Genomic DNA, 25,818 nt, shown 5'->3' on the forward strand with positions numbered 1-25,818 from the left:
TCCCAAAAGCTCTCTTGTGTGGTAGTGTGGTTGAGCAGTTAGGCTTATCGGGTGGCAGTGTTCAGCATTTGTTGTACTCACAGAGGCAATAAAAGAAGCACATACTGAAGAAGGGACCTTTCCAGTTTTTGGAAAATAGTTACTTTGTTTATTTTATGTTTTAACACCAGAATACTTAAAAAGAAGTTAAGTAGCGCTGCAGTTTGCATTGTTTTAGCAAGTAACACTTTTACTTGGTAAAGGTTCCAAAGTAAAAAGCTGGCATTGGGGGGCTCTGTGGGGAGTGCGGGTGTTCTGGGATCGGTGGTGGGGGTCCTGGGAGAAAGAGCACTGTTGGTTGTCATGGACCTGGGCCGGGAAGCTCAGGTGCAGCGGGTCTTTGTTGTTGTTGCTCCTGCGTCAAGGCGCCCACTGTTCTGTGGTGGACCTGCAAGAAGGCAGCTGGACTCCGCTGGATGGTGCCCTCTGTGATGCAGATGTCGCTCGATGGCTGGTCTCAGGATGCAAAGATGGCTGCAGTACCGGTACTCAAGGTATTGGTGCAAGACGGCCCCAGTTGGTCCTGATGTTTTCTTGCTTGGTGGAGAGACGGGACTGTCCTCTTGAAGCACAGTGTACTCCTCCTGGACAGCTGTTGTGTCGGTGCACACGGTGGTCAGCAGAGCCGTCTACCAAGCGGTTGGTGCCTGCAAAAATGTGGAAGTGGCTCCTCCACTCCAAAGGAGATGCTAGCGAGTGTAGGAGAACCACCAAGGCTTTTGGAGTACCCACAGCTGCAGGACGAGTCGGGTTGCTGCGGATGTCGGGACAGGAGGAGGTAGGCAGGCAGGGCTTTGTGCCAAAAGTCCACCAGTTGTCCACAGTTCTCACCTCTTCGGCTCTTTTTGTCCTCTTCTTCTTGGGTCTGATGAATCTGTTCAGCTGATGTCAGACGGTCACGTAAATGCTCAATTTATGGGGGTTTAGGGGAGTGTAGAGTAGTAGCCAATGGTTACTTACCCTTGGGGTGACTACACCCTCTCCATGACAACTTCCTGTGGGGAGCAGGCATAACCCTGTCCTGCTTGGACCACACTGCTGTCTCCACCACCCATTCAACAAGGAAATGAAAGTCTGAAAAATCGAAGCAGCCCATCGGCATCGCTTTGTCGATATTCCTTCACAGTGGATCTCTAATAGGAGAAACGTGTCCGGGTGAACTGGCAAGATCCAAATGCCAATGTAATGTCTGATTTGCCATCGTGGCTTCTACAGCATTTGAATTCCATCGCAGTTCCTTGTCGAAGACACAGAACAAAGCCGAGCACCCGCTCCGATCAAAGCAGTCATTCCCTGTTCACCATCTGCCCCTAACACATGCTAGAGAAGCCCGAATGATCCTTTTATCGTATTTGGTATGATGTTTAAAGGTCATGTGATAAGGTTGGGAATCCGGCTCGCCAAAAAGGGCCTTGCCACACTTCCTCCTCCAGCTTCCTTCTGCAGCTTCGCCTTAACTGCCTCCGTCATGGCTTTTCAGGGACTGTAGTTTTTTTTTTTTATGTATCAATGATTTTATGGATAAAAGTAAGAATTGAGAAGTAACAGCATATACAGTGACATGCAAGTCTAGCTCATACCCATGTAGAGGTACAAATGTTGATTGTGGTACATGCAGCAATAGCAAAGTTTTAAGCCCAGTGACCCAGCTTTGGTTTGTCCAGGAGATCTTGTACCCAGGGTCCAATCCTTGATTCAAATGCTGGGCCGCCAACACATCCGGGTATTGTCTGAACACAGCTGCATTGTCTCCATACTAATTGGCATTCTGGCCCTCGCCGACAGTCCAGCTACCGTTCCCTCTGCCACAAAACCTTCCTCCTGTCCCAGAAACCACTGGACCAGTGGATGTTTCCTGTAACAAGTGGTAGCTCTCGTACCTGAATTTGTAAAGTTGTCTAAAGCAAGATCCTTTGTTAAAGTTCAGGCATAGACTGACCGTTCTGGGTTTGCTCCCGGGGGGGCCAAGCCAGAAAGGGCCCATGTGGCACCCACAGGCCACTCAGATGCACTGCTGGGAGGGGCTTAGTTGAGTCATAAACTGCAACCATAATTATTTGTCAATCTTGGTTCTTGGCTCCAAGACTTGGATGGGTTCATCCCCCTCGTCGCTGTGAACTCCTTCTTGTACATCAACCTTGCCAGTCATGGCAGCACCCCATAGCTTATGCGGTAACCCAGATCACGTCTGGGTATTTAAACAGAGCTTTGCTAGTCTCTTGATGTTTTTCACATAAATGGTGAATGTGGTTCTTCTCATGTCCATGTTGGTGTGCGGCCCAGGTACCCTCACCAACTCTTTCCTAAGTCTTCAAACTACACCTTGTCTCCTTGTGCAGTGATGTGTCCCTTCCTGTACATCAAAAATCTACAATGGCGATTTAGCACGTCTATGTGTGCTGCAGAGACACCATTATGCACATAAACAGTCATTCATGGCCTTTTGCTCTTTCTATGTGTGCTGCAGAATATAGAAAAAGCAAAAATGAGGAAAAATATTTCTCCTCGTTACGCCATGGTAACGCACCCCTGGGGCCACATATTCACGCCTTCTTGTAAATCTGTGGCAGCGTCAAAAGCAATGCGTGTTGGGGTGGAACACCCACAGCAACACCCATTGCATGACACTCTGATGCAGAAAACTGCGTAGGAGGGGCCTACATTTACAAGGTGGCATTAAGTGCACTGTACAGCGCCACCTGAGCGTCACGAAAAGTGACGCTACAATGGCACTAGGGCCTTGTAAATTGGGCCCTTTGTGCCATACTTAAAACAAAGGGAAACTGGATTTCAAAACAATTCTTGTGTAGCCACTGGCTGGTTGCAACAATTCCTATTTTGTTCTACTATATCTCTGTCTCTGGGTTTACTGTGGGTACAATGACTGCACCAGGATTACTATAGTACACTTCCCACACACACTCCCAGCACTCAGAGCCCAGGTTTAGTGTGGCAGAAGACCTTAGCCATCTTAAAAATGCCAAAAGTGGGTAAGGTTGGCACCGGGAATTTTTACCCCAAGAGCTAGGGCGCGCCCAGGAGTCTTTCCCAGCAATTAGCTCATGCCAGGCATTAATGTGGCATCTCCAGACACCTACTGCTAGATCTGAGGTAGAACAGAAGTGGGCTGGACCTGCTCCTTCTTGTACCCAGGACAAAGACGTGGACTCCAAGCTACGGACATGCAATAACCTGCAAGCCAGTGGCACCTGGACTGTATCCTGCTGTGTAGCCTCTGCCTGGCATTCTGCGAGCCTCCGAATGTTCCCTTTGAGGTCCTGTGGAACTTTAGAAACTTACTCAGGTGGTAGATTAGGACTAAAAGGACTAAGACAGTACATAACATCTTTCACCAGCATGAACATGGCTGGTGTATCCGAATTGCTGTCTATTGTGACAAGCCTTCAAGTTCCACCTAAGTCCCAGTCCACTGTGACCATTGACTATCATTGACACTTTGGGCCAGATTCAAAAGGCCCTATCGCCACCGAAGCATCACTTTCAGCGATGCTCCCGTGGCGTTATCCTCTGCGCCATATTTACAAGGTGGCATTAAGGACTTTGCATCAGAGGGGCATGCAACAAGTGTTGCTATGGGTCTCTAGGGTCTCTCTGGTGCTAAGACCTCCTTAGTGTTAAGATCTGCATAGTGCACACTCGTCACTAGTGCTAAGGTCTCTCCAGTGAGAAGTCCCCACTAGCTCTATGGTCTCTCTGGTGCTAAGACCTCCATAGTCTTAAGAGCTGCATAGTGCACACCCCTCACTAGTGCTAAGGCCTCTCCACTGAGAAGACCAGCCTTGCTCTATGGTCTCTCTGGTGCTAAAACCTCCATAGTCTTAAGAGCTGCATAGTGCACACCCCTCACTAGTGCTAAGGCCTGTCCAGTGAGAAGACCCTACTAGCTCTATGGTCTCTCTGGTGCTAAGACCTCCATAGTCTTACTAGCTCCATAGTGCACACCCCTCACTAGTGCTAAGGCCAGTCCAGTGAGAAGACCCCACTAGCTCTATGGTCTCTCTGGTGCTAAGACCTCCATGGTCTTAAGATCTGCATAGTGCACACTCGTCACTAGTGCTAAGGTCTCTCCAGTGAGAAGTCCCCACTAGCTCTATGGTCTCTCTGGTGCTAAGACCTCCATGGTCTTAAGATCTGCATAGTGCACACTCGTCACTAGTGCTAAGGTCTCTCCAGTGAGAAGTCCCCACTAGCTCTATGGTCTCTCTGGTGCTAAGACCTCCATGGTCTTAAGATCTGCATAGTGCACACCCCTCACTAGTGCTAAGGCCTGTCCAGTGAGAAGACCCTACTAGCTCTATGGTCTCTCTGGTGCTAAGACCTCCATAGTCTTACTAGCTCCATAGTGCACACCCCTCACTAGTGCTAAGGCCTCTCCAGTAAGAAGACCAGCCTTGCTCTATGGTCTCTCTGCTGCCAAGACCTCCATAGTCTTACGAGATGCATAGTGCACACCCCTCACTAGTGCTAAGGCCTCTCCACTGAGAAGACCAGCCTTGCATTATGGTCTCTCTGGTGCTAAGACCTCCATAGTCTTAAGAGCTGCATAGTGCACACCCCTCACTAGTGCTAAGGTCTCTCCAGTGAGAAGACCTCTCTAGCTCTCTGGTCTCTCTGGTGCTAAGACCTCCATAGTCTTAAGATCTGCATAGTGCACACTCGTCACTAGTGCTAAGGCCTATCCATTGAGAAGAGCAGCCTTGCTCTACGGTCTCTCTGGTGCTAAGACCTCCATAGTCTTATAAGCTGCACAGTACACACCCCTCATTAGTGCTAAAGCCTGTCCAGTGAGAAGACCACACTAGCTCTATGGTCTCTCTGGTGCTAAGACCTCCATAGTCTTAAGATCTGCATAGTGCACACTCGTCACTAGTGCTAAGGTCTCCCCAGTGAGAAGACCCCACTAGCTCTATGGTCTCTCTGGTGCTAAGACCTCCATAGTCTTATGAGCGGCATAGTGCTCACCCATCACTAGTGCTAAGGTCTCTCCAGTGAGTAGACCTCACTAGCTCTATGGTCTCTCTGGTGCTAAGACCTCCATAGTCTTACTAGCTGCATAGTGCACACCCCTCACTAGTAATAAGGCCTCTCCAGTGAGAAGACCAGCCTAGCTCTATGGTCTCTCTGGTGCTAAGACCACCACAGTCTTACAAACTGCATAATGCACACCCCTCACTAGTGCTAAGGTCTCTCCAGTGAGAAGACCCCACTAGCTCTATGGTCTCTCTGGTGCCAAGACCTCAATAGTCTTACGAGCTGCATAGTGCACACCCCTCACTAGTGCTAAGGTCTCTCCAGTGAGAAGACCTCTCTAGCTCTATGGTCTCTCTGGTGCTAAGACCACCATAGTCTTACAAGCTGCATAGTGCACACCCCTCACTAGTGCTAAGGTCTCTCCAGAGAGAAGACCTCTCTAGCTCTATGGTCCCTCTGTTGCTAATACCGCCATAGTCTTATAAGCTGCATAGTGCACACCCCTCACTAGTGCTAAGGTCTCTCCAGTGAGAAGACCCCACCAGATCTATGGTCTCTCTGGTGCTAAGACCTCCATAGTCTTACAAGCTCCATATTGCACACCCCTCACTACTGCTATGGTCTGTCCAGTGAGAAGACCAGCCTTGCTCTCTGGTCTCTCTGGTGCTAAGACCTCCATAGTCTTAAGATCTGCATAGTGCACACTCGTCACTAGTGCTAAGGTCTCCCCAGTGAGAAGACCCCACTAGCTCTATGGTCTCTCTGGTGCTAAGACCTCCATAGTCTTATGAGCGGCATAGTGCTCACCCATCACTAGTGCTAAGGCCTCTCCACTGAGAAGACCAGCCTTGCTCTATGGTCTCTCTGGTGCTAAAACCTCCATAGTCTTAAGAGCTGCATAGTGCACACCCCTCACTAGTGCTAAGGCCTGTCCAGTGAGAAGACCCTACTAGCTCTATGGTCTCTCTGGTGCTAAGACCTCCATAGTCTTACTAGCTCCATAGTGCACACCCCTCACTAGTGCTAAGGCCAGTCCAGTGAGAAGACCCCACTAGCTCTATGGTCTCTCTGGTGCTAAGACCTCCATGGTCTTAAGATCTGCATAGTGCACACTCGTCACTAGTGCTAAGGTCTCTCCAGTGAGAAGTCCCCACTAGCTCTATGGTCTCTCTGGTGCTAAGACCTCCATGGTCTTAAGATCTGCATAGTGCACACTCGTCACTAGTGCTAAGGTCTCTCCAGTGAGAAGTCCCCACTAGCTCTATGGTCTCTCTGGTGCTAAGACCTCCATGGTCTTAAGATCTGCATAGTGCACACCCCTCACTAGTGCTAAGGCCTGTCCAGTGAGAAGACCCTACTAGCTCTATGGTCTCTCTGGTGCTAAGACCTCCATAGTCTTACTAGCTCCATAGTGCACACCCCTCACTAGTGCTAAGGCCTCTCCAGTAAGAAGACCAGCCTTGCTCTATGGTCTCTCTGCTGCCAAGACCTCCATAGTCTTACGAGATGCATAGTGCACACCCCTCACTAGTGCTAAGGCCTCTCCACTGAGAAGACCAGCCTTGCATTATGGTCTCTCTGGTGCTAAGACCTCCATAGTCTTAAGAGCTGCATAGTGCACACCCCTCACTAGTGCTAAGGTCTCTCCAGTGAGAAGACCTCTCTAGCTCTCTGGTCTCTCTGGTGCTAAGACCTCCATAGTCTTAAGATCTGCATAGTGCACACTCGTCACTAGTGCTAAGGCCTATCCATTGAGAAGAGCAGCCTTGCTCTACGGTCTCTCTGGTGCTAAGACCTCCATAGTCTTATAAGCTGCACAGTACACACCCCTCATTAGTGCTAAAGCCTGTCCAGTGAGAAGACCACACTAGCTCTATGGTCTCTCTGGTGCTAAGACCTCCATAGTCTTAAGATCTGCATAGTGCACACTCGTCACTAGTGCTAAGGTCTCCCCAGTGAGAAGACCCCACTAGCTCTATGGTCTCTCTGGTGCTAAGACCTCCATAGTCTTATGAGCGGCATAGTGCTCACCCATCACTAGTGCTAAGGTCTCTCCAGTGAGTAGACCCCACTAGCTCTATGGTCTCTCTGGTGCTAAGACCTCCATAGTCTTACTAGCTGCATAGTGCACACCCCTCACTAGTAATAAGGCCTCTCCAGTGAGAAGACCAGCCTAGCTCTATGGTCTCTCTGGTGCTAAGACCACCACAGTCTTACAAACTGCATAATGCACACCCCTCACTAGTGCTAAGGTCTCTCCAGTGAGAAGACCCCACTAGCTCTATGGTCTCTCTGGTGCCAAGACCTCAATAGTCTTACGAGCTGCATAGTGCACACCCCTCACTAGTGCTAAGATCTCTCCAGTGAGAAGACCTCTCTAGCTCTATGGTCTCTCTGGTGCTAAGACCACCATAGTCTTACAAGCTGCATAGTGCACACCCCTCACTAGTGCTAAGGTCTCTCCAGTGAGAAGACCTCTCTAGCTCTATGGTCCCTCTGTTGCTAATACCGCCATAGTCTTATAAGCTGCATAGTGCACACCCCTCACTAGTGCTAAGGTCTCTCCAGTGAGAAGACCCCACCAGATCTATGGTCTCTCTGGTGCTAAGACCTCCATAGTCTTACAAGCTCCATATTGCACACCCCTCACTACTGCTATGGTCTGTCCAGTGAGAAGACCAGCCTTGCTCTCTGGTCTCTCTGGTGCTAAGACCACCATAGTCTTACGAGCTGCATAGTGCACGCCCCTCATTAGTGGTAAGGCCTCTCCAGTGAGAAGACCAGCCTTGCTGTATGGTCTCTCTGGTGCTAAGACCTCCACAGTCTTAAGAGCTGCATAGTGCACACCCCTCACTAGTGCTTAGGGCTCTCCAGTGAGAAGACCAGCCTTGCTCTATTGTCTCTCTGGTGCTAAGACCACCATAGTCTTAAGATCTGCATAGTGGACACCCCTCACTAGTGCTAAGGTCTCTCCAGTGAGAAGACCCCACTAGCTCTATGGTCTCTCTGGTTCTAAGACCTCCACAGTCCTACGAGCTGCATAGTGCACACCGATCACTAGTGCTAAGGCCTCTCCAGTGAGAAGACCAGCCTTGCTATATGGATTGGTCTCTGGTGCTAAAACCTCCATAGTCTTACGAGCTGCATAGTGCACACCCCTCACTAGTGCTAAGGCCTCTCCAATGAGAAGACCAGTCTTGCTCGATGGTCTCTCTGGTGCTAAGACCACCATAGTCTTAAGATCTGCATAGTGCACACCCCTCACTAGTGCTAAGTTCTCTCCAGTGAGAAGACCGCTCTAGCTCTATGGTCTCTCTGGTGCTAGGACCTCCATAGTCTTACAAGCTGCATAGTGCACCCCTCACTGGTGCTAACGTCTCTCCTATGAGAAGACCCCACTAGCTCTATGGTCTCTCTGGTGCTAAAACCTCCATAGTCTTAAGAGCTGCATAGTGCACACTCCTCACTAGTGCTAAGGCCTCTCCATTGAGAAGAGTAGCCTTACTCTATGGTCTGTCTGGTGCTAAGACCTCCATAGTCTTAACATCTGCATAGTGCACACCCCTCACTAGTGCTAAGGTCTCTCTAGTGAGAAGACCCCACTAGCTCTATGGTCTATATGGTGCTAGGACCTCCATAGTCTTAAGAGCTGCATAGTGCACACCCCTCACTAGTGCTAAGGCCTCTCTAGTGAGAAGACCAGCCTTGCTCTCTGGTCTCTCTGGTGCTAAGACCACCATAGTCTTACGAGCTGCATAGTGCACACCCCTCACTAGTGCTAAGGTCTCTCCAGTGAGAAGACCCCACTAGCTCTATGGTCTCTCTGGTGCTAAGAGCTCCTCAGTCTTAAGAGCTGCATTGTGTACACCCCTCACTGGTGCTAAGGCCTCTTCATTGAGAAGACCCCACTAGCTCTATGGTCTCCCTCGTGCTAAGACCTCCATAGTCTTTAGATCGGCATAGTGCACACCTCACTAGTGCTAAGGCCTCTCCAGTGAGAAGACCCCACTAGCTCTATGGTGTCTCTGGTGCTAAGATCACCATAGTCTTAAGAGTTGCATAGTGCACACCCCTCACTAGTGCTAAGGTCTCTCCAGTGAAAAGACCCCACTAGCTCTATGGTCTCTCTGGTGCTTAGACATCCTTAGTCTTAAGATCGGCATAGTGGACACCCCTCAATAGTGCTAAGGCCTGTCCAGTGAGAAGACCAGCCTTGCTCTATGGTCTCTATGGTGCTAAGACCTCCATTATCTTAAGAGTTGCATAGTGCATACCCCTCACTAGTGCTAAGGCCTCTCCAGTGAGAAGACCAGTCTTGCTCTATGGTCTCTCTGGTGCTAAGACCACCTTAGTCTTAAGATCTGCATAGTGCACACCCCTCACTAGTGCTAAGGTCTCTCCAGTAAGAAGAACACTCTAGCTCTATGGTCTCTCTGGTGCTAAGACCTCCATAGTCTTACGAGCTGCATAGTGCACACTTCTCATTAGTGCTAAGGCCTCTCCAGTGAGAAGACCCCACTAGCTCCATGGTCTCTCTGGTGGTAAGACCTCCATAGTCTTAAGATCTGCATAGTGCACACCCCTCACTAGTGCTAAGGTCTCTCGAGTTAGAAGAGCTCTCTAGCTCTATGGTCTCTCTGGTGCTAAGACCACCATAGTCTTAAGATCTGCATAGTGCACCCCCCTCACTAGTGCTAAGGTCTCTCCAGTGAGAAGATCCCACTAGCTCTATGGTCTCTCTGGTGCTAAGACCTCCATAGTCTTACGAGCTGCAAAGTGCACACCTCTCATTAGTGCTAAGGCATCTCCAGTGAGAAGACCCCACTAGCTCTATGGTCTCTCTGGTGCTAAGACCACCGTAGTCTTAAGATCTGCATAGTGCACACCCTTCACTAGTGCTAAGGTCTCTCCAGTGAGAAGACCTCTCTAGCTCTATGGTCTCTCTAGTGCTAAGACCTCTTTAGTCTTAAGAGCTGCATAGTGCACACTCGTCACTATTGCTAAGGCCTCTACAGTGAGAAGACCAGCCTTGCTCTACGGCCTCTATGGTGCTAAGACCTCCTTAGTCTTAAGAGTTGCCTAGTGTACACCCCTAACTAGTGCTAAGGCCTCTCCAGTGAGAAGACCAGCCTTGCTCTATGGTCTCTCTGGTGCTAAGACCTCCTTAGACTTAAGAGCTGCATAGAGCACACCCCTCACTAGTGCTAAGGTCTCTCCAGTGAGAAGACCCCACCAGCTCTCTGGTCTCTCTGGTGCTAAGACCACCACAGTCTTAAGATCTGCATAGTGCACACCCCTCACTGGTGCTAAGGTTTCTCCAGTGGGAAGACCCCACTAGCTCTATGGTCTCTCTGGTGCTAAGACCTCCATAGTCTTACGAGCTGCATAGAGCACACCCCTCACTAGTGCTAAGGTCTCTCCAGTGAGAAGGCCCGACTAGCTCTATGGTCTCTCTGGTGCTAAGAAAACCATAGTCTTAAGAGTTGCATAGTGTACACCCCTCACTGGTGCTAAGGCCTGTCCAGTGAGAAGACCAGCCGTGCTCTATGGTCTCTATGGTGCTAAGACCTCCATTATCTTAAGAGTTGCATAGTGCACACCCCTCACTAGTGCTAAGGTCTCTCCAGTGAGAAGGCCCGACTAGCTCTATGGTCTCTCTGGTGCTAAGAAAACCATAGTCTTAAGAGTTGCATAGTGTACACCCCTCACTGGTGCTAAGGCCTGTCCAGTGAGAAGACCAGCCGTGCTCTATGGTCTCTCTGGTGCTAAGACCACCTTAGTCTTAAGAGTTGCATAGTGCACACCCCTCACTAGTGCTAAGGTCTCTCATTTGAGAAGACCCCACTAGCTCTATGGTCTCTCTGGTGCTAAGACCACCATAGTCTTAAGATCTGCATAGTGCACACCCCTCACTAGTGCTAAGGTCTCTCCAGTGAGAAGACCTCTCTAGCTCTATGGTCTCTCTAGTGCTAAGACCTCCTTAGTTTTAAGAGCTGCATAGTGCACACTCGTCACTAGTGCTAAGGCCTCTACAGTGAGAAGACCAGCCTTGCTCTATGGTCTCTATGGTGCTAAGACTTCCTTAGTGTTAAGAGTTGCATAGTGTACACCCCTCACTGGTGCTAAGGCCTCTCCAGTGAGAAGACCAGCCTTGCTCTATGGTCTTTCTAGTGCTAAGACCACCATAGTCTTAAGAGTTGCATAGTGCACACCCCTCACTGGTTCTAAGGTCTCTCCTGTGAGAAGACCCCACTAGCTCTATTGTCTCTCTGGTGCTAGGACCACCATAGTCTTAAGGTCTGCATAGTGCACACCCCTCACTAGTGCTTAGGCCTCTCCAGTGAGAAGACCAGCCTTGCTCTATGGTCTGTCTTGTGCTAAGACCACCATAGTCTTAAGATCTGCATAGTGCACACCCCTCACCAGTGCTAAGGCCTCTCCAGTGAGAAGACCAGACTTGCTCTATGGTCTCTCTGGTGCTAAGACCTCCATAGTCTTAAGAGTTGCATAGTGCACACCCCTCACTAGTGCACACTTGTTACAGTGCCAAGGTCTTTGCTGCACACACTGCCCCCGATGCTAAGACCTCCCTAAAGGTAAGGGCTTCATGGAGCGAGACACTTTTCTAGGGCTTAGGCTTCCTTTGGGTTAAGGACTCTCTTTGCTAAGGGCTCAACAGTGCTAAGGCCTCCATAGTGCTAAGACCTCTACAGTGCTATGGCCTTCTTATTGCACCCTCCTCACTAGTCTTAAACGATCCGTACTGCTCATTTGTGCAATGGCCTCCATGATGCACGAGCTTCACCAGTGCCAATGTCTCTGTAATGTACATTAGTGCACGCTGCTCATTAGTGCAATGTTCTCCATAGTTCTCCATCTTCACCAGTGCCAATGTCTCTATAATGTACATTAGTGCACGCTGCTCATTAGTGCAATGTTCTCCATAGTGCTCCATCTTCACCAGTGCCCATGTCTCGATAGTGCACATTAGTGCACACTCCTCATTAGTGCAATGGCCTCCATAGTGCACCATCTTCACCAGTGCCAATGTATCCATAATGTACATTAGTGCACACTCCTCATTAGTGCAATGGCCTCCATAGTGCACCATCTTCACCAGTGCCAATGTCTCTATAGTGCACATTAGTGGACGCTGCTCATTAGTGCAATGGCCTCCATAGTGCTCCATCTTCACCAGTGCCAATGTCTCGATAGTGCACATCAGTGCTCGCTCCTCATTAGTTCAATGGTCTCCATAGTGCTCCATTTTCACCAGTGCCAAAGTCTCTATAATGCACATTAGTGCATGCTGCTCATTAGTGCAATGGCCTCCATAGTGCTCCATCTTCACTAGTGCCAATGTCTCTATAGTGCACATTAGTGCACACTCCTCAGTAGTACAATGGTCTCCATAGTGCACCATCTTCGCCAATCTCTCTATAGTGCACATTAGTGCACACTCCTCATTAGTGCAATGGTCTCCATAGTGCCCCATCTTCACCAGTGCCAATGTCTCGATAGTGCATATTAGTGCACGCTCCTCATTAGTGCAATGGTCTCCATAGTGCTCCATCTTCACCAGTGCCAATGTCTCGATAGTGCACATTAGAGGTCACTCCAGGGACATCTATGTTCTGTGAACACCCAAGTGAAACAGGCATCTGAGACCCTGAAACTCATGTTCTCGATCGGTTTTATCGGAGGCATCCTGTTGTTGCCCCCTCGCCCATTACTTGTCCCCTCTGACCCCCACCTAGGCTGATGCACCCTGTTGTTGCCCCCTCTCCCATTACTTGCCCCCTCTGACCCCCACCTGGACTGACGCACCCTGTTAGTGCCCCCTCCCCCATTACTTACCCCCTCTGACCCCCACCTGGGCACTGGTGCACCCTGTTAGTGCCCCCTCCCCCATTACTTGCCCCCTCTGACCCCCACCTGGGCACTGGTGCACCCTGCCAGTGCCCAGCCCCGTGGTTGCCTCCCTCCCACTGTCACACCCCGGCCCTGTTTATGCCCCTTTGTGGTCTTAACCTTCCACCCTTGCTGCCCACAAGTCGGGCAGACCACTGACAGGCTTCCACCCCCCCCACACCCCAGACATGATTGATACGTCCTGGGAGGCGTGGTGACGTCACTTGGGCTGAGAGAAGCTCCCTTCGTGGTGCTCTGAGCCTCGCAGAAAAGAAGGAACTTGGTGGAGAAACAGCGTCTTCCGTCTGAATCACTGAAGAGAAATAGAGAAGAAGAACTCAGCTCCCCTCCCCCACGGCACCAGCATCGAGGGGGGCCACTGGGCCTGGACCTCACGCTTTAGGGGTGCTGCTAAGCTTTCTCAACCTCTGGGGTGCCCTTCTTGGCCTTTGTGGTCATGAGGTCATGAGTGGTGGCCTTTGAGGTCTGGGGGTGTCCCATGGTCCTTTGAGGGTCTCTCGAGCCCGGTGAGGTGCCTCTTGTGGAGGTTTGTGGGCCTGTGGAGGTGTCTTCTGGGTCCTACAGGGCTTGTCTCAGCTGCAGTAGGGTGTTGTTGGGGTCCAAAAGGGCGCCCACAGAGTCCTGGATGGTGGTGTGGAGGTCCCGTGAGGTGCTTTTCAGGTGCTATAAGGTGTCGTTGAGGCCTTGTGGAGGTTTCTAAGCGATAGGTGGTGTCTCTGAGGTCCCATTGAGGATTCTACGCATAGATGGTGTCTCTGAGGTCCCATTGAGGATTCTACGCATAGGTGGTGTCTCTGAGGTCCCATTGAGGATTCTACGCATAGGTGGTGTCTCTGAGGTCCCATTGAGGATTCTACGCATAGGTGGTGTCTCTGAGGTCCCATTGAGGATTCTACGCATAGGTGGTGTCTCTGAGGTCCCGTGAGGTGTTTTTGAGGACCTGGAAGGTGCTGTTAAGGTCCTGTTGAGGTTTCTACGACATAGGTGCTGTGTCTGAGATGCATTAAGAAGTTGTTAAGGTCCTGTGGATGTTTCTACGCCATAAGTGGTGTCTCTGAGGTCCTGTAAGGTGTTGTTGAGGTACTGTGGAAATTCTGTAAGGTGTCGCTGAGGTCCTGTGGAGGTCCCATAAGGTGTGGAGTTCAGCAGAGGTTACTGGACTTTTCTGTAAGTTTTATCCTAGGTACCGTGGTCTTTGTGGTGCCTTTAAGCTCTAGTTACCCTCCCTCCATGGAGTTTTAGCAGCAGGGTCTCCGTGCCACACCCTGAAGTTCGCTGCGCGTGCTGCTCTACGTCGTCGCAAATGTTACCAGCTCACTCGATGGAAGGGTTCACTATCATCTCACCGGTAAGTGCCACAGTCTTTCTTCAGCCAGAATCCTTGTGAATTTTGGAAGTGGGGGAGCAGAATGCCTTAAGATTACTATGAGTTCTCAAAATGTATCTTTTCTTCCACTAGTGTGTGTTTGTGGGGTGTGTGGATTAACTCAGAGTGGGTTCTAGTGAAGATCTTGAAGGTGTTAGTCTCTCACTTGGGTGTTTTGAACATGCTGTGTCTGTTAGTGGATGCACAGTAAGTGCTGTTGGCTTTTTGGGTGTGTTTACGTACGTTTGTGAATACCTGGTGTGTTTAGATAGACGTTTGGTGAGTGTTGGTGGTTTGTGGCATGAGTTTAATGTAGAGCATGTTGATGATTCTGTGGGATGTGTTACTGAGCATACAGTGTCAGTTTCTGGTGGTCTTAGTGAACACAGTCTGTGTTTTGTTAATGTTTCTGTGTATGTTGGTGACTCTAGGACATGGTGGTGGACATGGGGTGACTTTTGGTTGAGGAATGGTAGGTGCTGATGACTCTGTAGGGTGTATTAGTAAAGAAGTGGTACATTTGTTGAAAGGTGTTGAGGAAACTGTGGGGTGTGGTAGTAAACCTGGGGTCTGTGCTTGGCGATGTATGCTGTCAAACACGCTGCATGTTTTGTGGTTGTGGTGGGGTGTGCTGGTAAACCTGGGGTGCGTTGTCAGTGATGTATGTTGTCAAACATGCAACATGTTTTGTGGTTGTGGTTGTGTGTGCTTGTAAAGCTGTAAACCTAGGGGTTTTGTTTGGTGATGTATGTTGTTGAACGCACAGCAAGATTTGTGGTTGTGTTGGGGTGTGCTGGTAAACCTGAGGTGTGTAGTTGGTGATGTATGTTGTGAAACATGCAGCATGTTTTGTGGTTGTGGTGGGGTGTGCTGGTAAACCTGGAGTGTGTTCATGGTGATGTATGTTGTCGAACATGCTGCATCATTTTTGGTTGTGATGGGGTGTGCTGGTAAACCTGGGGTGTGTGCTTGGTGATGTATGTTGTCGAACAAGCTGCATGTTTTGTGGTTGTGGTGGGGTGTGCTGATAAACCTGGGGTATGTGGTCGGTGACGTATGTTGTCGAACACACATCATGTTTTCTGGTTGTGGTGGGTAGTGTTGGTAAAGCTGTAACCCTAGGGTGTGTGTTTGGTGATGTATGTTGTTGAACTTACAGCATGTTTTGTGGTGGGGTGTGTTGGTAAACCTGGGTGAGTGTTTGGTGATGTATGTTGTCAAACATGCAGCATGTTTTGTCTTTGTGGTGGTGTGTGCTGGTAAAGCCGTAACCTTAGGGTGTGTTTGGTGATGTATGTTGTCGAACTTGCTTCATGTTTTATATTTCTTGTGGGGTGTGCTTGTAAATCTGGTGTGTGTGGTCAGTGATGTATGGTGGCAAACACACAGCATGTTTTCTGGTTGTGGTGGGTAGTGTTGATAAAGCTGTAACCCTAGGGTTTGTGTTTGGTGATGTCTGTTGTTGAAGTTACAGCATGTTTTGTGGTGGGGTGTGTTGGTAAACCCGGGTGAGTGTTTGGTGATGTATGTTGTCGAACACGCAGCATGTTTTGTGTTTCTGGTGAGGTGTGCCGGTAAACCTGGGGTGTGTGGTTGTGATGTATGTTGTCAAACAGACAGCATGTTTTGTCTTTGTGGTGGTGTGTGCTGGTAAAGCCGTAACCTTAGGGTGTGTTTGGTGATGTATGTTGTCGAACATGTTGCATGTTTTGTATTTCTGGTGGGGTGTGCTTGTAAATCTGGTGTGTGTGGTCGATGATGTATGGTGGCAAACACACAGCATGTTTTGTGGTTGTGGTAAGCAAGGGGTGTGTGTTTGGTGAGCGTGCGGTTGTCGGTGACTCAGTGGGGTGTGCTTGAGAACACACAGTGTGTTTTGGTTGAGATACTGTTGATGTTTGTGGATGTGGGGTGTGTTAGTGAATGTCACGCAGCTGCACCATTAACTCTGTACTGTGAGGTGCAGATGCATAGCGCCCCCTCCTGGCTGTGAAGCTCTGGCTCACAGTATTACAGCAGTAATGGACAGTAAGTGATAGGATGCATTGTACCAGGGGAAGCAGTGGTCATCAACCCCTCAGGCAGGCCACCCCACCATAAACACACAGACACAACATGGCATACCTATAATTATGAGGACCGGCCATTGACCGTAATGAAGAGCGTATTTACTATTCTAACTTCACACGCGCTTTGATAGTAGGGAAGGCTATAAAGTGGACCGAGGCAAATAAAACACACTATGGGGACCAGTCCTCCGAACGCACTGATCCTCACAAGGATAGTATTTGTCTGGAACTGACAGTGTTTACCCACGCTATGGGCTATACATGCCCACACGACACGCACACCCCACATATGCACCCAAACACACACACCCACACCACACAAACACCTCACATACACACACACACACATACACACACACACACACACACACACACTACACAAACATACAGCACGCACAGACACACCCACACACTCAGTCACCCTCCCACACACACACACACACACATCCATTCACCTCCTCACCCCCACACACATACATGCACACACACCATACACACCCACCCACCCCCACACAGACACCACCCCACACCACCACCCACTCACACCCACCCATCCACACACACACAGATACACACATACACACAGACATACATACATTCTGATACACACATGCACACACATCCACACACATACCATACACATGGTCACACCCATACACCCACACCTCACAGACAGACACACCCACACACCCACCCACCCCCACACACACCAACACATACACACACCCGCACATCTACACACACACACACACACACACACACACCACCCACACCCACATACCCCTTATCCTGTGGTTCCAGGCACAAAGGACAACAATGAGAGCAGCCCAGTGCACCTACCCTTCTCTAGTAGGCACATCCTGAGAGGGTAAGTGCTCTAGAGAGGTAAGTGGGTGTCAGTGCAGAACCTACTTCGAGGAGGGCCCCCCTTACAGTTGAGGCCATATAGGAGCTGCATACTGTGAGCTCCTGTGGGGCCTGGATAAGCCGTGCAAGTCCAAGGGCTGACACTAACTGACCATCAGATAGGGTTTGGCTGTAAGTTGAGGCCTTACATGGGCTGGGACAAATCCTGATAGCTGGGTAGAACCTTATAGGGACTGTGGCTGGTGGGGGGTATGTAAGGTTCCTTTAGGGCATCAGAACCCTGATAGCTATCTGAAGGCCTTATGGGGGCTGAAGCTGGTGGAGTCTATATGGTGTTCCTTTAGGGTCCGGTGGACCCCTTATAGCTGTCTGAGTTGGGAGCTTATAGAGACTGAATTTGGGTGACACCTTACGGGAATTAAGGCTAGAGACTGTTAGGGCTTGGGACCTAGAGACCTTTAGGGCTTAAAAGTAGGTGGGTGCCCAGGTAAGAGATAAGGCTGCATGGAGACTATATAGGGGATAAGGTGAGGCGGAGACCATGTAGAGGATAAGGCTGGATGGAGACCATTTTGGGGCTGAGACTGGTTGAATACACTATAGGGGCTGAGGCTAGTGGGGACCTTTTAGTGCTTGAACTTGGATGGCAGTACAAATAAGGCATAAGGCTGAGAGGAGACCCTAGAGAGGCTGAGACTGGGTGGAAGCCTCTAGGAGCTAAGGCTAGGTGGAGGCCCTATAAGGTATAAGGCTGGGTGGAGGCCCTAGAGAGACTGAGACAGGGTGGAGACCCTATAGGGGCTAAGGCTGAGTGGAGGCATTACAGGGGCAAAGCTGGGTGGAGTCTCTATAGGGGCTAATGCTGGGTGGAGGCCCCAAAGGGGCTAAGTTTGGGTAGAAGCCCCATAGGGGCTAAGGTTGGATGGAGGCCCTATAAGGGCTAAAGCTGAGGGCAAGCCTTACAGGGGCTAAAGCTGGATGGAGGCCCTATAGGGGCTAAGGCTGGGTGGAGGCCCTGTAGAGACTAAGGCTGGGTGGAAAACCTTTAGAGATTGAAACTGGGGGGCAGCAGAGATAAGGTACAACACTGGGTGATGAAATGTAATGTAAAGTGGATTTGTAGAGCGCTGCATATCATCCGTGAGGGTATCCAGGCGCTGAAAAGGTGATAGTACGGGTGTGGTGAAGCTGGACTGGAGTACAAGCAGTCACGATGGACGCGCAATAAGTCAAATTGAAAAGTCAGGTCTTCAGATACTGTGGAATTCAAATGAGGGGAGGCTCTGTTGCGGTGGGAGAGATCAGAGGCTTGGTAGCAGATGCTATAGGGTATGAGGCTGGGTTAAGACGCTATAGGGCATGAGGCTGGGTCAAGACACTATAGGGTATGAGGCTCAATGAAGACACTATAGAGTATGAGGCTGGTGCTATAGGGTATGAGGCTAGGTGGAGATGCCATAAGGTATGAGTCTGGGTGAAGATGGTATAGGGTATGAGTCTGGGTGGAGACGCTATAGGGTATGCGGCTGGGTGGAGATGCTATAGAGTATGAGGCTGGGTGGAGATGCTGTGGGGTATGAGTCTGGGTGGAGACGCTACAGGGGATTAGGCTGAGTGGGGACACTATAGGGTATGAGGCTGGGTGGACTCGCCAGAGAGTATGAGACTCCGTGGAGACGCTATAGGGTATGAGGCTGGGTGGAGATGCTAGAGTGAATGAGGCTGGGTGAAGACGCTATAGGGTATGAGTCCGGATGGAGACGCTCTAGGGTATGAGTCTCGATGAAGACGCTATAGGGTATAACTCTGGGTGGAGATGCTATAGGGTATGAGGCTGAGTGGAAACGCTATAGGGTTTGAGCCTGGGTAGAGATGCTAGAGGGAATGAGTCTGGGTGAAGACGCTGTAGGGTATGAGTCTGGATGGAGACGCTCTAGGGTATGAGTCTGGATGAAGACGCGATAGGGTATAAGTCTGAGTGGAAACGCTATAGAGTATGAGGCTGGGTGGAGACACTATAGAGCATGAGGCTGGGTGGAGACGCTATAGGGTATGAGTCTTGGTGGAGATGCTATAGGGTATGAGGCTAAGTGAAGACTCTATAGGGTAAGAGGCTGGGTGAAGACGCTATAGCGCATGAGGCTGGGTGGAGACCCTATAGGGTATGAGGCTTGGTGAAGACACTATAGGGCATGAGGCTGGGGGAGATGCTATAGAGTATGAGGCTGGGTGAAGACGCTATAGGGAATGAGTCTGGGTGGAGATGCTATAGGGTATGAGGCTGAGTGGAGACGCTATAGGGTAAGAGGCTGGGTGAAGATGCTACTGAGCATGAGGCTGGGTGGAGATGCTATTGAGCATGAGGCCGGGTGAAGACACTATAAGGGTATGAGGCTGGGTGGAGATGCTATAGGGTATGAAGCTGGGTGAAGATGCTATAGAGTATGATGCTGGGTGGAGATGCTATAGGGTATGAGGCTGGGTGGAGGCGATTTAGGGTATGAGGCTGGCTGAAGATGCTAGAGGAAATGAAGCTGGGTGAAGACGCTATAGGGTATGAGTCTGGATGGAGACGCTCTAGGGTCTGAGTCTGGATGAAGATGCTATAGGGTATGAGGGTGGGTGGAGACGCTATAGGGTATGAGGCTGAGTGGAGACGGTATAGGGTATGAGTCTGATTGGAGATGCTATAGGGTTTGAGGCTGAGTGGAGACACTATAGGGTATGAGGCTGGGTGGAGACACTATAGAGTATGAGGCTGAGTGGAGACGCTATAGGGTATGAGGCTGGATGGAGGCAATTTACGGTATGAGGCAGGGTGAAGATGCTAGAGGGAATGAGGCTGGGTGAAGACGCTATAGGGTATGAGTCTGGATGGAGACGCTATAGGGTATAAGTCTGGTGGGAGGCGCTATAGGGTATGAGGCTGAGTGGAAACGCTATAGGGTATGGGGCTTGGTGGAGACACTATAGAGCATGAGGCTGGGTTGAGACGCTATAGGGTATGAGTCTCGGTGGAGACGCTTTAGGGTATGAGGCTAAGTGAAGACTCTATGGGGTAAGAGGCTGGGTGAAGACGCTATAGCGCATGAGGCTGGGTGGAGACGATACAGGGTATGAGGCTTGGTGAAGAAACTATAGGGCATGAGGATGGGTGGAGATGCTATAGGGTATGAGGCTGGGTGAAGACGCTATAGGGAATGAGTCTGGGTGGATATGCTATAGGGTATGAGGCTGAGTGGGGACGCTATAGGGTAAGAGGCTGGGTGAAGATGCTATTGAGCATGAGGCTGGGTAGAGATGCTATAGGGTATGAGGCTGGGTGAAGGCACTATAAGGGCATGAGGCTGGGTGGAGACGCTATAGGGTATGAGGCTGAGTGGAGACGGTATAGGGTATGAGTCTGATTGGAGACGCTATAGGGTATGAGGCTGAGTGGAGATGCTATAGGGTATGAGGCTGGGTGGAGACATTATAGAGTATGAGGCTGAGTGGAGACGCTATAGGGTATGAGGCTGGGTGGAGGCGATTTAGGGTATGAGGCTGGGTGAAGACGCTATAGGGTATGAGTCTGGATGGAGACGCTCTAGGGTATGAGTCTGGATGAAGACGCTATAGGGTATAAGTCTGGGTGGAGACGCTATAGGGTATGAGGCTGAGTGGAAACGCTATAGGGTACGAGGCTGAGTGGAAACACTATAGAGCATGAGGCTGGGTGGAGACGCTATAGGGTATGAGTCTTGGAGACGCTTTAGGGTATGAGGCTAAGTGAAGACTCTATAGGGTAAGAGGCTGGGTGAAGACGCTATAGCGCATGAGGCTGGGTGGAGACGCTATAGGGTATGAGGCTTGGTGAAGACGCTATAGGGAACGAGTCTGGGTGGAGATGCTATGGGGTATGAGGCTGAGTGGAGACGCTATAGGGTAAGAGGCTGGGTGAAGATGCTATTGAGCATGAGGCTGGGTGGAGATGCTATAGGGTATGAGGCTGGGTGAAGACACTATAAGGGCATGAGGCTGGGTGGAGATGCTATAGGGTATGAAGCTGGGTGAAGATGCTATAGGGTATGAGGCTGAGTGGAGATGCTATAGGGTATGAGGGTGGGTGGAGACACTATAGAGTATGAGGCTGAGTGGAGATGCTATAGGGTATGAGGCTGGGTGGAGACACTATAGAGTATGAGGCTGAGTGGAGACGCTATAGGGTATGAGGCTGGGTGGTGGCGATTTAGGGTATTAGGCTGGGTGAAGAAGGTAGAGGGAATGAGGCTGGGTGAAGACGCTATAAGGTATGAGCCTGGATGGAGACGCTCTAGGGTATGAGTCTGGATGAAGACGCTATAGGGTATGAGGCTGAGTGGAGATGCTATAGGGTATGAGGCTGGGTGGAGACACTATAGAGTATGAGGCTGAGTGGAGATGCTATAGGGTATAAAGCTGGGTGAAGACGCTAAAGGGTATGAGGCTGGGTGGAGACGCTATGAGGTATGAGGCTGGGTGGAGGGGATTTAGGGTATGAGGCTGGTTGAAGATGCTAGAGGGAATGAGGCTGGGTGAAGACGCTATAAGGTATGAGTCTGGGTGGAGACGCTCTAGGGTATGAGTCTGGATGAAGACGCTATAGGCTAAAAGTCTGGGTGGAGACACTACAGGGTATGAGGCTGACTGGAAACGCTATGGGGTATGAGGCTGGGTGGAGACACTATAGAACATGAGGCTGGGTGGAGACGCTATAAGGTATTAATTAGTCTTGGTGGAGACGCTTTAGGGTATGAGGCTAAGTGAAGACTCTATAGGGTAAGAGGCTGGGTGAAGATGCTATAGCGCATGAGGCTGGGTGGAGACGCTATATGGTATGAGGCTTGGTGAAGACACTATAGGGCTTGAGGCTGAATGGAGATGCTATAGGGTATCAGTCTGGGTGGAGATGCTATAGGGTGTGAGGCTGAGTAGAGACGCTATAAGGTAAGAGGCTGGGGGGAAGATGCTATTGAGCATGAGGCACTGTAAGGGCATGAGGCTGGGTGGAGATGCTATAGGGTATGAAGCTGGATGAAGATACTATAGGGCATGAGACTGGGTGGAGACGCTATAGGGTATGAGGCTGAGTGGAGACAGTAGAGGGTATGAGTCTGATTGGAGACTCTATAGGGTATGAGGCTGAGTGGAGATGCTATAGGGTATGAGGCTGGGTGGAGACACTATAGAGTATGAGACTGAGTGGAGAAGCCATAGGGTATGAGGCTGGGTGGAGACACTATAGAGTATGAGGCGGAGTACAGATGCTATAGGGTATGAGGCTGGGTGGAGGTGATTTAGGGTATGAGGCTGGGTGAAGACACTATAGTATATGAGGATGGGTGGAGACGCAATAGGGTATGAGGCTGGGCAGAGATCTTTTAGTGTTGATGATGAATGGAGAGTTCTAGGGCTTAAAACTGGGTGGCACCACAGACAGAGGTTAAGGCTAGGCGGAGCCTTACCGGTGCTTTTGACTCAGGTAGGTGCTATAGGATCTGACAAGCAGCAGAGGCCCTGTGGGTAGTCTCCGTGTATGGGCTCAGGCTGGGTGGGGGCCCAACAAGGGCTGAGGCGTGGGGTCGACATATAGCGAGTGTAGGAAAATTGGTCCCTGTTGCAGTTACCCCCCACTTTTTGCCTGATATTGATGCTGACTTGACTGAGAAGTGTGCTGGGACCCTGCTAACCAGGCCCCAGCACCAGTGTTCTTTCACTAAAAATGTACCATTGTTTCCACAATTGGCACACCCCTGGCACACAGATGAGTCCCTTGTAAAAGGTACCAGTGGCACCAAGGGCCCTGTGACCAGGGAAGGTCCCTAAGGGCTGCAGCATATGTTGTGCCACCCTAAGGGACCCCTCACCTAACACATGCACACTGCCATTGTAGATTGCGTGTGTTGGTGAGGAGGAAAAAGGCAAAGTCGACATGGCATCCCCCTCAGGATGCCATGCACACAAAATGCTGCCTGTGGCATAGGTAAGTCACCCCTCTCGCAGGCCTTACAGCCCTACGGCAGGGTGCACTATACCACAGGTGAGGGCATAGCTGCATGAGCAATATGCCCCTACAGAGTCTAAGTCCATTCTTAGACATTGTAAGTACAGTGTGGCCATATTAAGTATATGGTCTGGGAGTTTGTCAAAAACAAACTCCACAGTTCCATAATGGCTACACTGAACACGGGAAGTTTGGTATCAAACTTTGCAGAATAACAAACCCACACTGATGCCAATGTTGGATTTATAAAAAAATGCACACAGAGGGCATCTTAGAGATCCCCCCTGTATTTTACCCAATACTTCAGTGCAGAACTAACTGGTCTGTGCCAGCCTGCTGCTGAGAGACAAGTCTCTGACCCCCTGGGGTGAAGGCCTTTGTGCCCTCTGAGGCCAGAAACAAAAGCCTGCTCTGGGTGGAGGTGCTTCCACCTAGCAGGAACTGTAACACCTAGCAATGAGCCTCAAAGGCTCAGGCTTCGTGTTACAATGCCCCAGGGCACTCCAGCTAGTGGAGATGCCCGCCCCCTGGACACAGCCCCCACTTTTGGCGGCAAGTCCAGGGGAGATAATGAGAAAAACAAGGAGGAGTCATCCACCAGTCAAGACAGCCCCTAAGATGGCCTGAGCTGAGGTGACCCGTGCCTTTAGAAATCCTCACTTTTGATTTTGGAGGATTCCCCGAACAGGAATAGGGATGTGCCCCCCTCTCTTCAGGGAGGAGGCACAAGGAGGGTGTAGCTACCCTCAAGGACAGTAGCCATTGGCTACTGCCCCCAGACCTAAACACACCCCTAAATTGAGTTTTTAGGGGCACCCCAGAACCCAGGACATCAGATTCCTGCAGCCTGAAGAAAGAAGAAGGACTGCTGACCTACAAGCCTGCAGAGAAGGAGGAAGACGACAACTGATTTGGCCCAGCCTTACCGGCCTGTCTCAAACTTCGAAAACCTGCTCCAGCTACGCATCCGACAGGGACCAGCGACCTCTGAAGCCTCAGAGGACTGCCCTGGACTACAGGACCAAGAAACTCCCATGAACAGCGTCCCCTGTTCAAAACCTGCAACTTCTTTGCAACAAAGAAGCAACTTCCACAGACTTCACGTTTCCCGCCGGAAGCGTGAGACTTCACACTCTGCACCCGAAGCCCCCGGCTCAACCTGCAGAAAACAAACACCCCAGGAAGGACTCCCCAGCGACTGTGAGCCTGTGAGTAACCAGAGACAACCCCACTGATCCACCACAGCGACGCCTGCAGAGAGAATCCAGAGGCTCCCCCTGAACGCGACTGCCTGTAACAAGGCACCCGACGCCTGGAACCAGCACTGCACCCGCAGCCCCCAGGACCTGAAGGAACCGAACTTCAGTGCAAGAGCGACCCCCAGGTGACCCTCTGCCTAGCCCAGGTGGTGGCTGTCCTGAGAAGCCCCCCCCTGTGCCTGCCTGCAACGCTAGAGTGACCCTCGGGTCTCTCCATTGTTTTCAACCTAAAACCAGACGCCTGCTTTTCTCACTGCACCCGGCCGCCCCTGTGCCACTGAGGGTGTACTTTGTGTGCCTTCTCGAGTCCCCCCCAGTGCTCTACAAAAAACCCCTGGTCTGCCCCCGAGGATGCAAGTACTTACCTGCTGGCAGACTGGAACTGGACCACCCCTGTTCCCCATAGGCGCCTATGTGTTTTGGGCACCTCTTTGACCTCTGCACCTGACCGGCCCTGAGCTGCTGGTGTGGTAACTTTGGGGTTGCCTTGAACCCCCAACGGTGGGCTGCCTATGCCCCAAAAATGAGACTTGTAAGTGTTTTACTTACCTTCAAAACCAACCTTTACTTACCTCCCCCAGGACCTGTTGATGTTTGCACTGTGTCCATTTTGAAAATAGCTTATTGCCATTTTCACAAAGACTGTATGTGATATTGCTTTCATTCAAAGTTCCTAAAGTGAAGTACCTTACATTTCAAGTATTAACTGTAAATCTTGAACCTGTGGTTCTTAAAATAAACTAAGAAAATATATTTTTCAATATAAAAACCTATTGGCCTGGAGTAAGTCTTTGAGTGTGTGTTCCTCATTTATTGCCTGTGTGTATACAACAAGTGCTTAACACTACCCTCTGATAAGCCTACTGCTCGACCACACTACCACAAAGCAGAGCATTAGAACTATCTACTTTTGCCAGTATCTTACTTCTAAGGGGAACCCTTGGACTCTGTGCATGCTATTTCTTACTTTGAGGCAGTATATACAGAGCCAACTTCCTACAGCGAGGTATCCCAGAGCCTCAAGGCTGGTGTCTCTCCTTTTACAACTCGCTCCTTCCTCTCTCTTCTTCATCACTGTCCAGCCCCAACTCTTCTCCCTCCGTCACTGCCCAACTCATCTCTTCTCCCTCTGTCACTGCCCAGCCCCATCTCTTCTCTCTGCCGCACTGTCCAGCCCCATCTCTTCTCCCTCCTCACTGTCCAGCCCCATCTCTTCTCCCTCCGTCACTGTCCGGCCCCATATCTTCTCCCTCCATCACTGTCCAGCCCATC

At 50.4% G+C, this 25,818-nt stretch overlaps 1 protein-coding gene across 2 annotated transcripts in view; it reads left to right on the forward strand.

Moving 5' to 3' along the window:
- The first annotated feature begins 13,210 nt into the window (after window positions 1–13,210).
- Window positions 13,211–25,818, forward strand: part of SPI1 (Spi-1 proto-oncogene) — a 127,517-nt gene continuing 114,909 nt past the window's right edge. Inside the window, exon 1 of one of the 2 annotated variants that reach the window (XM_069221627.1) lies at window positions 13,211–14,311. In XM_069221627.1, coding sequence (XP_069077728.1) covers window positions 14,267–14,311 — 45 coding nt within the window. In that variant the 5' untranslated portion in view covers window positions 13,211–14,266. The remainder of the gene's footprint in view (window positions 14,312–25,818) is intronic. The other variant, XM_069221626.1, reaches the window with a different exon arrangement.

This window comes from Pleurodeles waltl, chromosome 3_1 (assembly GCF_031143425.1).
Source record: "Pleurodeles waltl isolate 20211129_DDA chromosome 3_1, aPleWal1.hap1.20221129, whole genome shotgun sequence".
Lineage (NCBI taxonomy): Eukaryota > Metazoa > Chordata > Amphibia > Caudata > Salamandridae > Pleurodeles > Pleurodeles waltl.